General features: G+C 43.2%; 1 protein-coding gene across 1 annotated transcript in view; it reads right to left on the reverse strand.

Moving 5' to 3' along the window:
• Positions 1-14,864, reverse strand: part of LOC126092794 (putative neural-cadherin 2) — a 192,409-nt gene that overhangs the window by 120,076 nt on the left and 57,469 nt on the right. The window contains exon 4 of the mRNA XM_049908523.1: positions 10,766-10,906. Coding sequence (XP_049764480.1) covers positions 10,766-10,906 — 141 coding nt within the window. The remainder of the gene's footprint in view (positions 1-10,765; positions 10,907-14,864) is intronic.

The raw sequence follows: 14,864 nt of genomic DNA on the forward strand, positions 1-14,864 counted from the left end.
TATGGGGGCAGTACTGTGGTGATATATTTCATCAGGACAACGAATGCACTTCTCTGAACTGTATACATAATGTTGTGGTACTCACATGGACAGCAAGATATCTAGATCTGAGCCGATAGAACGTGTGTGGGACCAGCTCTGACATCAACTCCAGGATATTCAGGATATCAAGAATTAGTTACAACGTCATACAGATAAGTGGACTCTCACCGCCAAGTTATTCGTAAATGTTACTCCGTTTTGCAAGAACTGAAATAATATCGCGTTCTATCTTAAGCCATGAGGTTTCATGTCATTTCCTGCTCTCGTTTTGAGTGATTCACCTTTTTTGTCAAGCAGTGTATTGAAGAACCAGCCAGACTATATAAAATGTCCTGTAGATAATGTGGTGCCGTTCAAGACAGAATTAAATGACACTCTGTTAGGTTACTCGTACCACTCCAGAGAAGAGTATCAATGCAGTAATTATAATAGCAGTACCTTCAGCTATTTTATTATCTAGCTGAGTACCCAGCATTCCCTGGTATCTATTCACTCCAGTCTCCTGTTAGTCCGTCTTCTCCTACCACCCGACTTTTTATACATCTTATCCTTCCTCTCTCCCCCCCCCCCTCCCCGCCCTTGTGTGGCTTCCTCCTCCAAACCCTCTCTCTGTCCACCTCCAACACTACCACTCTCTGTCTACACCTGCCTCTCTCTATGACGATCTCATCCTAGCCCTCTTTCTATCTGCTCCTCCCCCACTCTCTGTCCATCTCCTTCCCCTTTCTCTCTCTGTCCATCTCCTCCTCTTTCCTTTCTCTCTCCATCTCCTCCCCTCTCTGTATCCATCACCTCATTTCTCCTTCCTGTGTCCATCTCCTCATCCCCAACTCTATTTCTTCCACCCTTCTTCTGTCTCCACGTTATGGCGCCAACCCAATAGGAGCTTGGTAGTTCTTACCTCTACAGTATTTCTTTCCAGGTCATAACTAAATTGTGTACCAAATTTGGTTGAAATCGCTCAAGGCGTTTGAGAAGAGCTTTCTACCTGTGTATTTGACCATGTACGCTTATATCAAATATATTTCACTTATATTTGACATGTTTCACACGAATTTGTACACATTTTTCATCTGTATCTCCAACTAATTTCGCTTGCAGTTTTATTTTCACACAGGTCAATGTTTATGATATCCTATCCCCTGAACTACTCGTCTGTATCGCGCAATGACACATTTTTCTTGGAAATTCAGCGGCATATGTGAATACTGTCTGTGAAATGTATTTCGAATAGAGTTATTAGCATAGAAATAATAATCTTAACAGAATCTTCCGTCGGCTCTTGGTAGAACTACATTATAATAAATTAAAAGCACCAGTTTGCTTTTGTTCTACAATATTACTTGTATTGTTAACCAGTTTTCGGCTTACAAGGCCATCTTCAGATATTTACTGAGTATTATCACCAAAGAAGTTACAATGTTTGCAAACAACATTGGAAGAGAAGTAACACGTCTAGACTGAAGTAGAAACATCCAGTAAGTAACACCTTTGACAGTTTGGTGGTAATGCAATGAAAAAGTAAAAATTGAACAGTACATAAATAACAATGGAGTAGACAGGAAAACCTTTAACACAAAATAGGAATAGCGTGCCTACATAACAGTTTCTATTAATAAACAAAACTAATAAAAATATTGTAGAATATTGTAGAACAAAGGCAACCTGGTGCTTTTCATTTATTAGAAATAATAAATTAAAAAGTCATGCATGATGCAGCAGCTTTTCACGCATTTCATTGTTTATGACGTCATAGCTCCTGACTGTGTGTCGTACAATGACATAGTTTTGCTGGTACATTCAGTGGTGAATGTGAAAGCCGTGTGCAAAATGTGTCAATTAGTAAAGAAGTTGTAAACTAAAACTTCGTTCTTCATGAACAGAGAAAATGTATTAAGCGATGAACTTTTTCCCTTTCATCATTTTGTGGGGGGATGTCAGGGAGAAAAAGTTTCGCAGAAGTTTGAAAATATTTGTAAAGTTTGTTGCAATCCACTAAGTGCTCTGATTCTCAAATACTGGAAGAATTATCCAATAGCTAATTGGGAAAATTACAATTTTGTTAGTGGTGGGCGTGATAGGACATCATGTGAAACTTTGGTAAATGCCTTCTCTGAAAATTATCTAGAACAGATCGTCAGGAACTCCTTTCATGATGAAACTATGTGGCATCGAATGGTAATAAATAGACGTGGCCTCTTTGAGGATCTCCACATCGATGCTGGTGTCAGTGACAATGACACAGTCGTGGCAACAATGATTACCAAAGGACAAAGGACAACTAAAACAAGTCGAAAGATATACATTTTCAATAAGCTAGATACAAAATCAGTAGTGTCTTATCTCAATGAGGAATTTGAAACTGCCAGCACAGGGCAGAAGCACGTAGAGGAACTATGGCTAAAGTTGAAAAGAATAATTGACCATGCACTGGAGAGCTATGTACCCAGTTCATTGTGGGATGGAACTTCCGTGGTAAACAGTCAATGTAAAGAAACTTATAAGAAAACCGAGACTATTGCATAATAGGTGTGAAACAAAGCGTATGGCTATACATAGAGAGATGCTGAATGAAGCGCATTTGGGTGTCAAAAGAACAGTGCGTGAAGCCTTCAATGATTATCGTAGCAGAATATTGTCAAATGATCTTTCACAAAACCCAAAGAAATTCTGGTCATATGTAAGGGCCGTTGTGGCAACAAAGTTAGTGTCCAGTATGAGACAGGATCTGAAGTAGAGGGTAGTAAAGCAAAAGGAGAAATGCGTAACTCAGTTTTCAAATGTTCCTTTACAGAAGAAAACCCAGGAGAATTGCCCCAATTTAATCCTCGTACCAACGTAAGGATGAATGAAATAAATATTCGTGTCAGTGGTGTTGAGAAACAGCTGAAAGTGTTAAATTTTAACATAGCTCCAGGTCCCCATGGAATACCTATCAGATTATATACTGAATTTGCAATTGAGTTAGCCCTCTTATAATTATATTCGATCGTAGATCAAGAAACGGTGCCCAGTTCTTGGGAAAAAGCACATGTCCACACCCATCAAAAAGGGGTTGTGGAAGTGAGCCACAAAACTACCGTCCAGTATCCTTGATATCGATTTGTTGTGGAATCTTAGAACATATTCTGAGGTCAAACATAACGAGGCGTCTTGAACAGAATGACCTCCTCAATGCCAGCCAGCATGGATTCTGAAAACATCGACCATGTGAAACACAACGCACACTTTACTCATATGACATACTGAAAGCTTTGGATCAAGGCAGTCAGGTAAATGCAGTATTTGTTGATTTCCGAAAAGCATTTGAGTCAGTAGCACACCTACGCTTATTGTCAAAATTACGATCATATGCATTGTCAAGTGAAATTTGTGTCTGGATTGAGGACTTTTTGGGGGTGACGACGCAGCATGTTGACTTGGACGGAGAGTCATCGTCAGCTGTTGAAGTAATTTCAGGTGTGTCCTAGGGAAGTGTGTTGATATCCTAGCTGTTCATATTGTGTATCAACGATCTGGCAGACGATATTGATATTAACCTTAGATTTTTGCAGGTGATGCTGGTATCCGTGATGAAGTACTGTCTGAAAGAAGGTGCATAAATATTCAGCCAGGTATTGATAAAATTGCAAAGTGGTGCAAAGTTTTGGAAGCTTGCTCTAAATGTTCAGAAATGTAAAATTGTACCCATCACAAAACGAAAACCGCAAGTTCTATTCTTAATTATAGTAGTTGTTGTATGCTTATTAACACGAATTGGTAAGCGAGCAGATGAAGAACCATGTATCCTATGAAAATAGTATCAATGAATCACAGTTGGAATCGGCCAACTGATACAAATACCTGGGTGTAACAATTTTTAGGGATATGAAATGGAATGTTCACATAGGCTCAATTGTGGGTAAAGCAGATGGTAGACTACTGGAGAAGTGCATTCAGTCTACAAAGGAGATTGCTTATAAATCACTCATGCTATCGGTTCTAGGATATTGGTCAAGGGTGCGGGTACAGTACCAGATAGGACTAACAGGAGATATTGAACGTATACAGAGAAGGGCAGCAAGAATGGTCATTAGGTTTGTTTGATCCGTGGGAGAGTGTCACTGAGATACTGAAGGAACTAAGCTGGAAGACTCTTGAAGATAGAAGCAAACTATTCCGAGAAAGTCTATTAATAAAACTTCATGAACCGGCATTAAATTATGACTCTAGGGATGTACTACAACCCCCTACGTATGGCTCATATAGGGATCGTGAGTCTATGAGTAGAATAATTCACGCACTTACAGAGGCATTCAGACAATCATTCTTCCAGCGCTCCATAAGTGATTGGAACTGGAAGAAACACTAATAACTGGTACAATGGGATGTACCCTCTGCCATGCACCTCACTATGGTTTGCAGAGTATGGATGTAGACATAGATGTAGAATAAAGTATGAGCATTCACGCACTGCTTTTTCACCCTCAACAGCACCCCTTTGATAGATAGGTGTTTCTTACCCCTCCGCCCTCCCCCCAGTGATCCGTTCCCGACAGTAAGAGATATGTGTACCCAGTTTAGTTGAAATCGGTCCAGTGATTTAGGAGCAGATATGGAACATACATACACTTAAATCGGAGTGAATCACCTAAAACTTAGTACAAAGAGACATGGGAGAGGAAAGGAAACACAGTACTAATCTGCCTAGAGCAGATATTGAAAGTGACCACCATCTTTTGGCGCTTTTGGGCCTTGGTCAGCAATCTGCTGAAGACAGATGGAAGCTGGACTGATGGAATAGCTGCAGTTTCATCCGAAATATTCTTCTGCAATTCTTGAAGATTATAATGGTTGTTGCGATACACCTTAGACTTCAGGGCCCCCTGTAGAAAGTAATCGCACACTGAGAGGTCAGATGGCCTGGGTGGCCATTGGGGCTGCGACCAGACTGAAGCCCAGGTTAGTAGCATTCGTCCACATGATCGACGTATGCCGATCTCTTGAGAAAGGCGACGTTTGATTTGCTAGGACCCTGAAGCATTTTCTGATGAACTGCAGTCACATTTTTTGATGTGTGGGCACGTTTCGGAGTATTTCTTGACTTATTCGAAACAGATCCTGCCTGACGCCATTTTCTAACTAAGCGTTGCATGGCACTCTTTACTGGCAAGTTTGACACCATTAAACTTCTCAGCAAACAACTAACCACATCGTTTCCACGACTTAGTTGTCACGTAACTTCCACGACGAACACCCGCTGCTCCTCAGTGAGAACCGTCGTCCCCTTTGCACTCTTCCACTCACACTGACACAGCCCACCCTACATTCGGTATCGGTGTGGATAAATAACATGGAGGGCGTACATGTGGGATACGCATCATGGAGTGGGTTATATGCATACATTCACGTCCAATCGTATCCACTCATCCGGGCCACTTTTATTTGTCCCACACTCTGCTTAGAAAGTGTATTTTTGTCTAAACATACACATTTTTTTAAAATCTAACACTGCCTATTGACATTAACAAACTAAAAGTAGGGTAAATTAGACTGTCATTAGTGTTTGTTGCACGATTCTAGTGCGAGTCGTTTACGAAAAATATATTTTGAAAAGTTCCCACATCAACACTTGTACAACTCTGTAGTAGCACACACGGAAGAGCAACACAAGTGCGCTTCCAGTCTGGTATGGAATGACTGCTGCACACGTGCTAGTCTTTCATAGGAGACGTCCGAGTAACATGCAGTAGTATGTCGTTACATATCATCAGGTGTAGTTGGGATGTCTTTCAGATTTCGCCACGGAAAAATTTCTATAGCTGTCAAATCCGGGGAACGGTGCGGCAAAGGTACAAATCCTCTGGGTCCAGTCTAACGACTTAGCCGGCCGGAGTGGCCGAGCGGTTAAAGGCGCTACAGTCTGGAACCGCACGACCACTACGGTCGCAGGTTCGAATCCTGCCTCGGGCATGGATGTGTATGATGTCCTTAGGTTAGTTAGGTTTAAGTAGATCTAAGTTCTAGGGGACTTATGACCACAGCAGTTGAGTCCCATAGTGCTCAGAGCCATTTGAACCATTTTTTTCTAACGACTTAGAAATAATTCGTGATGACATGCTGTAGTACCTCGTGCGCTATGGGCTGGATAGCTATCATGTTCTCACCACAGTTTCCACCTATATGCGGGGAACGTCTTCTAGCATCCGTGGAAAATGGTCTGTTAGGAGGAAGCGATACCTATGCACGTTCAGTGCTCCGTCTACGGATCACGGGCCTATGACCTGATGTTACAGTGTCCCAAACCACATATTTAGACTCCATGAACGCTGACGTTCCACCTGACGAAGCCAACAGGGATTGTCAAATGGCTCTGAGCACTATGGGACTTAACATCTATGGTCATCAGTCCCCTAGAACTTAGAACTACTTAAACCTAACTAACCTAAGGACATCACACAACACCCAGTCATCACGAGCAGGGATTGTCAACAGAACAATTGTTTCCAGAATGAGATTTTGACTCTGCAGCGGAGTGTGCGCTGATACGAAACTTCCTGGCAGATTAAAACTGTGCGCCCGACCGAGACTCGAACTCGGGACCTTTGCCTTGTGCGGGCAAGTTCTCTACCAACGGAGATACCGAAGCACGACTCACGCCCGGTCCTCACAGCTTTACTTCTGCCAGTATCTCGTCTTCTACCTTCCAAACTTTACAGAAGCTCTCCTGCTAACCTTGCAGAACTAGCACTCCTGAAAGAAAGGATAGTTCTGCAAGGTTCGCAGGAGACCTTATGTAAAGTTTGGAAGGTAGGAGACGAGATACTGGCAGAAGTAAAACTGTCAGGACCGGGTGTGAGTCGTGCTTCGGTAGCTCAGTTGGATCACCCGGCAAGGCAGCTCAGCGTGTTCGGTCAGAGGGTTAGCAGCCCTCTGTAATAAAAAAAACTGAGCTAATCGATCAACAACGAACTTAAACGGATGTCTTACGACGTCCGCCCCGAGCAGATGCAACGAACAAAAGCAAACAAAATGAGATTAAAAAAAAAAAAAAGAAAGAAAAGTTGGTAGAGCACTTGCCCGCGAAAGGCAAAGGTCCTGAGTTCGAGTCTCAGTCGGGCACACAGTTTTAATCTGACAGGAAGTGTCAGAACAATTGTGCCTGTTTTGGTAGTTTATCTGGCCACCATTAGTAAATATGGCATCCTCACTAAACAAGATACGTGATACACATAGAGTATATTCTCTTAATGCTTATGTACAGAACTTGCAACGATTCTTATAATTGTTTTCATGCAGCTCTTGACGAAGAGATGTGATGGGGATGAAACCCATATCGATGGAGAGTGCATATGACACTTGTGCGAGAGCTACTGTGCAGATCAACTGCAACAGCAGCAAGAACATTAATTTCCCCCTCTTATGACGTAACTTGTTTCCTATGTTACGTTGTCTCGGTGTTACACCACGACTTTCACGTAACTGGTCAAAGAGGTTGATAAATAATTTCCGAGATGGTGACATCTCTTGGGAGATGTGTTGCATACATCGTACAAGAAAGAACTGAATTCTTCCTACACTCTCCATGCACTATGAAAATATCGGCTTTTTCCTCATTAATTTATCTCATCGTCCACTCACGATCTACTGTTTGGACTGTCAACACTGACTAACAAGCCGCAAAGCACTCAAGGAACACACATGCACACTGTAAGTAATTCCAAGTTTGCATAAAAAATACACTTTCTACGTATCATTACGACCTGGTTATTGGCTAACAATATGAGCTCCTGACTAACAATCCATTCTTTGAAAACCGCTCATCAGTAGCAAAATTTGCGGTGCAAGTTTTCAGCCATCGAGATTTAGATTTTCCATGATTTCCCTACAGACAGCTTTAGGCGACGGCCAGTATAGTGCCTACGAAAGGGCAAGAGCGATTTCCTTCGCCAATGCAAGCAAGTACTACGTCTCAGATGACCTCATCGTTGACAGGAGGCTCAACCCTAATCTTCCTTCCTTTCTTACATCTTCCCAAACCCTCAACGTAGTATTTACTTATTACGACTAATGTAATCTGATGTAAGTGTACACACAACCGAGGCAACGCCACTACTGACGCAGAAAACAGCAACTACAAACTACTACAAGGAGCACAAACATTGCGGGCTTCTGACCAGCAAGACAGCAACAATGTTGCTTTTAACCCTAGAACAATAAAGGACGAAAATGTTACAACGCTACTAAACCATCGTAAATTTTACTACTCCGTATTTTATTCAAAGGAAGTCATAATTTATAGTCTATGCACTATGTCTCCAGTGGTATGTCACATACAAACTAAGTTCAAAAAGTCCTGTTTTACACCCTGTATTGACAGTACAATATTGGTGGGAATTGCGCATTGCTACCAACTGCAATCGTAAATTTTACGGAGTTTAGTGATATAGAGTTCAATCAGGATGAACACTTATCTACATTGCTAAACACCTAAAACGGGGACACGATCTAATTCCGGTTACCCATCTAAAGGTTCCCAGGGGGCACAAAAATTTGATTTTCTTTACTTCGTCTAATTACTGATCGAATTTAAAAATGTTAAATTCTGTCTTAATCTACTCACTACGCGCTGTAATCTTTCGTTAACGTTTACACAATAAGTCAAGTATTAAAATTAGAAACTGTGTCTAGAGTCTTGAAGCACTGTAACTCGTAGGAGGCTAACTGAAGACCTTGGCTGCAAGCAGTGGTAAGCGGCACTCTATGGAAAAGTGAGTTATTGCATACAAAACAGTACAGGTGATGTGTCTCAGTTCTATTAGTTGAAAGTTCCTTGGTAATCCGAGGGACAGCAGCTCTGTTTCGAAATTCAGATGTTAACTATGACGATTTTGGCAAGATGTGTGAATGTAAAAAGTGTTAAGAAAATGCTTTCGAGGAAAGAGCTATTCCATTCGGTGGACGATGTGGATGGGTACGTATGATTCCGATGAAGATCCTGCGTGTGTTCCTGCACGAAAATTCACAACAGAAGGTGTTATTAATCAGGTAACTGTGCATGTTTATTTGAGCAAGTATACAATGTTAAGTCGCTTCGCTTACAATAGTTTACGTGCATTTACGTAGCAGTGTGATGGCAGGCATGTTAAGCGCTATTTTTAACTTCGGTGACGTGCCGTAGTAGGGTGCTTGCATTCGTTTCTTATGGAGCATCATCTACAGCTGTATCCATATTCTGATACCATACGAAGAACTGTCAGTTACGTATTTACTTGCTTACGCATATTATTAATGGACTGATATATCCTATAAGGCCTTTGTTGCGTGTATATTTATATCTGGCCTATGGATGATCGTATTAACGGTACACACTACAGACTAATGGTGGATTTATTTTACTTTTGTGTGTGAAATAATCCTGAGATACGTGCAGAATGTTAAACTTATACGTAGCTCAAATTTTTATAGGTTCAGAGGCCATCACAGAAATGTATCGTTTCAAAGATGCACAAGGTCCCGAAATTCTGCAAGCAGATACAGCTGATGAAAATAATCAGCGGAGCCGACAGAGAGGTCGGAAAAAGTTAAATCAGGACAGTATCCATGAACAAATAAAAAAAAGAAGAGAAATGAAGCAAACGAATGTAAAACATACAGGGTCAAGGGGGGGTTGCATGAAAATATGCAGGCCCACCATGTGCATGCTCTAAAAAGTGTTTACCAAGCTGATGAAAAGCTCTCGGGTTTCCAGCCGGGTGGCTGTACTATAAAACCGCGGCGTTTCCACGAGTAACATACTCATTATTTTCCGAAACGGCGCCATTTTATAATATTGCCACCCCACTGGAAACCCGAGAGGTTTTCATGAACAGTATACGCCGGGAAAATGTACATTGTTTACCAAGGAAAATCGACAAACAGCCGTATGTTCTGAGAAGTTATTTTATTTAGACAATCAGTTTCTGTCTCTCAATAATGTCATCTTCAGGCCGATATGAACGTGAAAAATTAGTTTCCCTTAAAACGAGGAGAAAGTTACCAATACCATACTCATCCAGTGTTTGATAATGAGAGCACTTAATGAATTCCAACAAATTTTAAAAATAATTTCAAATCTGTCCTAAACTGTTTCTCGCTTACAGCCCCACAAAATAATGATAGAAACAATTTATTGCTTGCTAAATGTTCGTTGTCCACATGGCAAATCTTCAGCATCAAGGATAGTGTTTTATTTATTATTTTTTATTACTAACTTTATTCGCTACACATTTTGCACACAGAATTCGCAGATAATACTAAAGATACCTGATAAAGTATACCGTTGTACTGCACATAGCTTAGGAGAAAAACTAGCTTTTCAGAAAAATGTAAGCAGTACTCAGCAGTCGTATAAATGTTTATGGAATTAAGAAGATTGAGTTGGAAGGTAGTTCTCATATGACTCTACCGCACATAGCCTACGATTACCGGATTTAAAAGAAATAAACATGTATATCAATATAATTGACATTCTTTTGACTTTTTTTTGGGTTTTCCGTTTTCAACCATATTGGTTTTTCTTGCTTAACATCAAATATCTAACGCATTAACTTCTTTGTAAACTAATCAGACGTTAAAAGCTTTTTCAAACTGGGTAAATCCAATTAGCGGTGGGGAGTGGGGTTACTGGTGATTTGTAAAAGAAGAAAACAAAGAACAGTTCTACTCAGCCGAGTCCCTGTAGTAGTGAGACGTTGTAGCTTACCTTTAGCACGAAAATTTCTCCAGTGTTGGGGTCAACACGGAAGAAGTCGTCGTCCCCAGAGCCTTCTGGAGCGACGCCGGGGCCTGAGATGGAGTACACAATGTCCTGAGGCCGGCCCACGTCACCGTCCACAGCTCTCACCTGCAACACGGCGTACCAAGTCGATAAGCATTTTTGGGATGTGTCGCACGCACTTCTCCGAGGAAATATAAATGGAGCGATCAAAATTTTTCGTTCAAAGGCCGTACATCAAAATGGCTCTGAGCACTATGGGACTTAACATCTTAGGTCATCAGTCCCCTAGAACTTAGAACTACTTAAACTTAACTAACCCAAGGACTTCACACACATCCATGCCCGAGGCAGGATTCGAACCTGCGACCGTAGAGGTCGCGCGGTTCCAGACTGAAGCGCCTAGAACCGCTCGGCTACACCGGCCGGCCGGCCGTACATCCAGAGTAGGTATACGAATCAGGCGAAGTCGCCGTGAGCATTGAGGCAATCTTCCCAAAGACATAACAGGTTGAAGAGAACCCATTTAGTAAAACACTGTGTCCTGCTGAACTGTCCGTAACTGCCTGCTCAACATCCTCATTCGACAGGAATCGTCCACCCCTCAAGGCCCTTTTTAAAGGACCGAAAGCGTGATAATCACATGGGGAAAGCTAGGACTATAGGACGGGTACCCGAATGTCTCCCACTTAAGTTGCCATTTGCCATACTTGGACGTGCGTTATCAGCTTGTCGCGCACCATTCTACAGCGATGGTTTTCGACAGACATGCTGCCGCTACACATTCTTCATCCCCTCGATGGGTTTTTTAGTGTTTGTCCTTTACCAACCAAGAAAAGAATAGCAGTACGTTGATCTTGTTTCGACGCATTTGGTAATAACATTGCCATTTACCACATGCATGTTGGAAAGGCATGAATGTCACACTAATCCCTTGGCTATTTTTGATCGCCCCATATACATGAATTGTCTACTTATATTATGAAGTTACGGCTGAACCATCGACATACAGCTGTGGATGTCAGAATAGTCTTTACTGGATGATCTTACCGATAAACAGATCTCTTCCCGTAGGATCTCGTGAATGCATTTACTGGTGCTGCACAATGGGTAATTCAATGAACTGAATTAACTAAACAGATGTAGCCTTAACGAACATGAAGCACGGGTGCTGTAGCTCACAAAGATGATAAAAATAGGAAGTTCATCCAAGTAGTGACTGAAACGAATTCATTACAAGTCCCTGTAGATTTAAAATTAAACACAAAGTGCACAGATGAGAAAGAACAGTTACATTCAGGAATTATTAAGACAGGTTGCTATTGAATTAAAGCATCAACGCCTTGGCAAGAGCCAGATAATGCACCTGGAATGCAAAGCTAGAACCAGCATAACCTTTTTTGGAAGCAACAAAGGCGCACAGTGATTGCCGATTATTAATCAAGAAGGAAGGAAAGAAAAAACAGAAAGAATCATGTATACACCCACTACCTTGATTGAATGCTTGTTGAGCATGGGGCTGCTAATAAGCGTGTTTAAAGTTTAAGAGTGAAAATCCTAACATTAAATTAAGTCTTCGCATGCCTGCTACAAGTCAGTTCGCGAACACTGCTGTTGCTCACCATACTTAGAATTGCCAGAGGCGGCAAGTGACTGTTGGGGTGGCTGCAAAATCTGAGTCGTTTGTCCTGCATTGAAGCGGCTCTCCTTCAGAACCTGGAAATGAAGTCGCTCTGTCACGTCCTGGGATCAAGGTGTTCTCTACTGAGTGCTCCCAGCAAGAATTGAACTTTTATTCTTCCTTTATGGGAGTGGCCCTTGTGCATGGCCGGCCAGTGTGACCGAGTGGTTCTAGGCGCTTTAGTCTGGAACAGCGCGACCGCTACGGTCGCAGGTTCAAATTCTGCTTCGAGCATGGATTTGTGTGATGTTCTTAGGTTAGCTAGGCTTAAGTAGTTCTAAGTTCTAGGGGACTGATGACCTCATAAGTTAAGTCCCATAGTGCTCAGAACCATTTGAACCATTTGAACCTTGTGCTTGGTTTTGATCGCCAATAATAGCGGTTCTCCCAATTGTCAACGAATCACGTATGTTCTAGTAAGGCAGCAATCTCCGTTCCATACTCAGTTTTAATATGATTAACCAGAAGTGGGGATTTTGACTGTTGCAGCTCAGAAATGGGCAGCATCTGACTCCCACTGTCTTCCTATTTCGTGTTCTAGCCAATTAGACCTCCAGAATTTATTTATATTAGCTAATGGTTGCTGCTCTCACTGTTTGTGAGCAAGAGTTACTTTGGTGCCAAACGGGTAGTCGCTGGTGCCATGCTCCAAGCAAAAAGTGGATGATGACCTCTCCTCATTGCACTTCACGGATCTTCATCTCTGTACTGTCCCTTGCCCAGCATTTCACAGAACACGGGACTCCTGTGAGGTTCAATTTTTATCGATTCTGCTTGGCCTGTCACTATGAGTTTGTGGGTAAAAGTCGTGACGCACCCATGGCACCAGCGGTCACGCCATTTATACGTCTTTTACTGCTCGATGGCCTCCCATCACTTAGGATGCAAATTCTCTTGACACCCGAAAAAGCATAGATGGCGCCTGTATGGCTGGCCCTGCCGACACACAATACACTGGGCTTAGCGTTTTCGTACCTGGCGTCTCGCTTCCCCCGGTGCTGACAGTACGCGCCTTTTGAAGAAGACCCTTGGCCCCATCGGGACTAATGATCCGACCCTGGCCATCTCTGCTCTGCTAGACTTCCGTCAACAAACACTCAATAAGACTTTCAACTGCTTATTCAAAGAATCGTCCAGAAGAAAAAATTAACATGGAATGTTTCTAGTTACATATTCCAATCAATAAAGTTTACTTTCTCTATAGTCGTACTCTCATTTATCGATAAAAATTGATTTAGATTAGACGGGTTAACCAGTTTAATGGATTTTGGCTCTGATGCATTGCAGTTCTGATAAAAATGGTCGTGTATCAGTATGTGAGTGACAGTGATATCAGGCCTCGCACTGGCTGAGAGAGTGGCAGAGTCGAGCACATGATGGACACTGTGGACAGGTTCAAAACATAAATACACTCCTGGAAATGGAAAAAAGAACACATTGACACCGGTGTGTCAGACCCACCATACTTGCTCCGGACACTGCGAGAGGGCTGTACAAGCAATGATCACACGCACGGCACAGCGGACACACCAGGAACCGCGGTGTTGGCCGTCGAATGGCGCTAGCTGCGCAGCATTTGTGCACCGCCGCCGTCAGTGTCAGCCAGTTTGCTGTGGCATACGGAGCTCCATCGCAGTCTTTAACACTGGTACCATGCCGCGACAGCGTGGACGTGAACCGTATGTGCAGTTGACGGACTTTGAGCGAGGGCGTATAGTGGGCATGCGAGAGGCCGGGTGGACGTACCGCCGAATTGCTCAACACGTGGGGCGTGAGGTCTCCACAGTACATCGATGTTGTCGCCAGTGGTCGGCGGAAGGTGCACGTGCCCGTCGACCTGGGACCGGACCGCAGCAACGCACGGATGCACGCCAAGACCGTAGGATCCTACGCAGTGCCGTAGGGGACCGCACCGCCACTTCCCAGCAAATTAGGGACACTGTTGCTCCTGGGGTATCGGCGAGGACCATTCGCAACCGTCTCCATGAAGCTGGGCTACGGTCCCGCACACCGTTAGGCCGTCTTCCGCTCACGCCCCAACATCGTGCAGCCCGCCTCCAGTGGTGTCGCGACAGGCGTGAATGGAGGGACGAATGGAGACGTGTCGTCTTCAGCGATGAGAGTCGCTTCTGCCTTGGTGCCAATGATGGTCGTATGCGTGTTTGGCGCCGTGCAGGTGAGCGCCACAATCAGGACTGCATACGACCGAGGCACACAGGGCCAACACCCGGCATCATGGTGTGGGGAGCGATCTCCTACACTGGCCGTACACCACTGGTGATCGTCGAGGGGACACTGAATAGTGCACGGTACATCCAAACCGTCATCGAACCCATCGTTCTACCATTCCTAGACCGGCAAGGGAACTTGCTGTTCCAACAGGACAATGCACGTCCGCATGTATCC

Source organism: Schistocerca cancellata, chromosome 7, assembly GCF_023864275.1.
Source record: "Schistocerca cancellata isolate TAMUIC-IGC-003103 chromosome 7, iqSchCanc2.1, whole genome shotgun sequence".
Taxonomy (NCBI): Eukaryota; Metazoa; Arthropoda; class Insecta; order Orthoptera; family Acrididae; genus Schistocerca; species Schistocerca cancellata.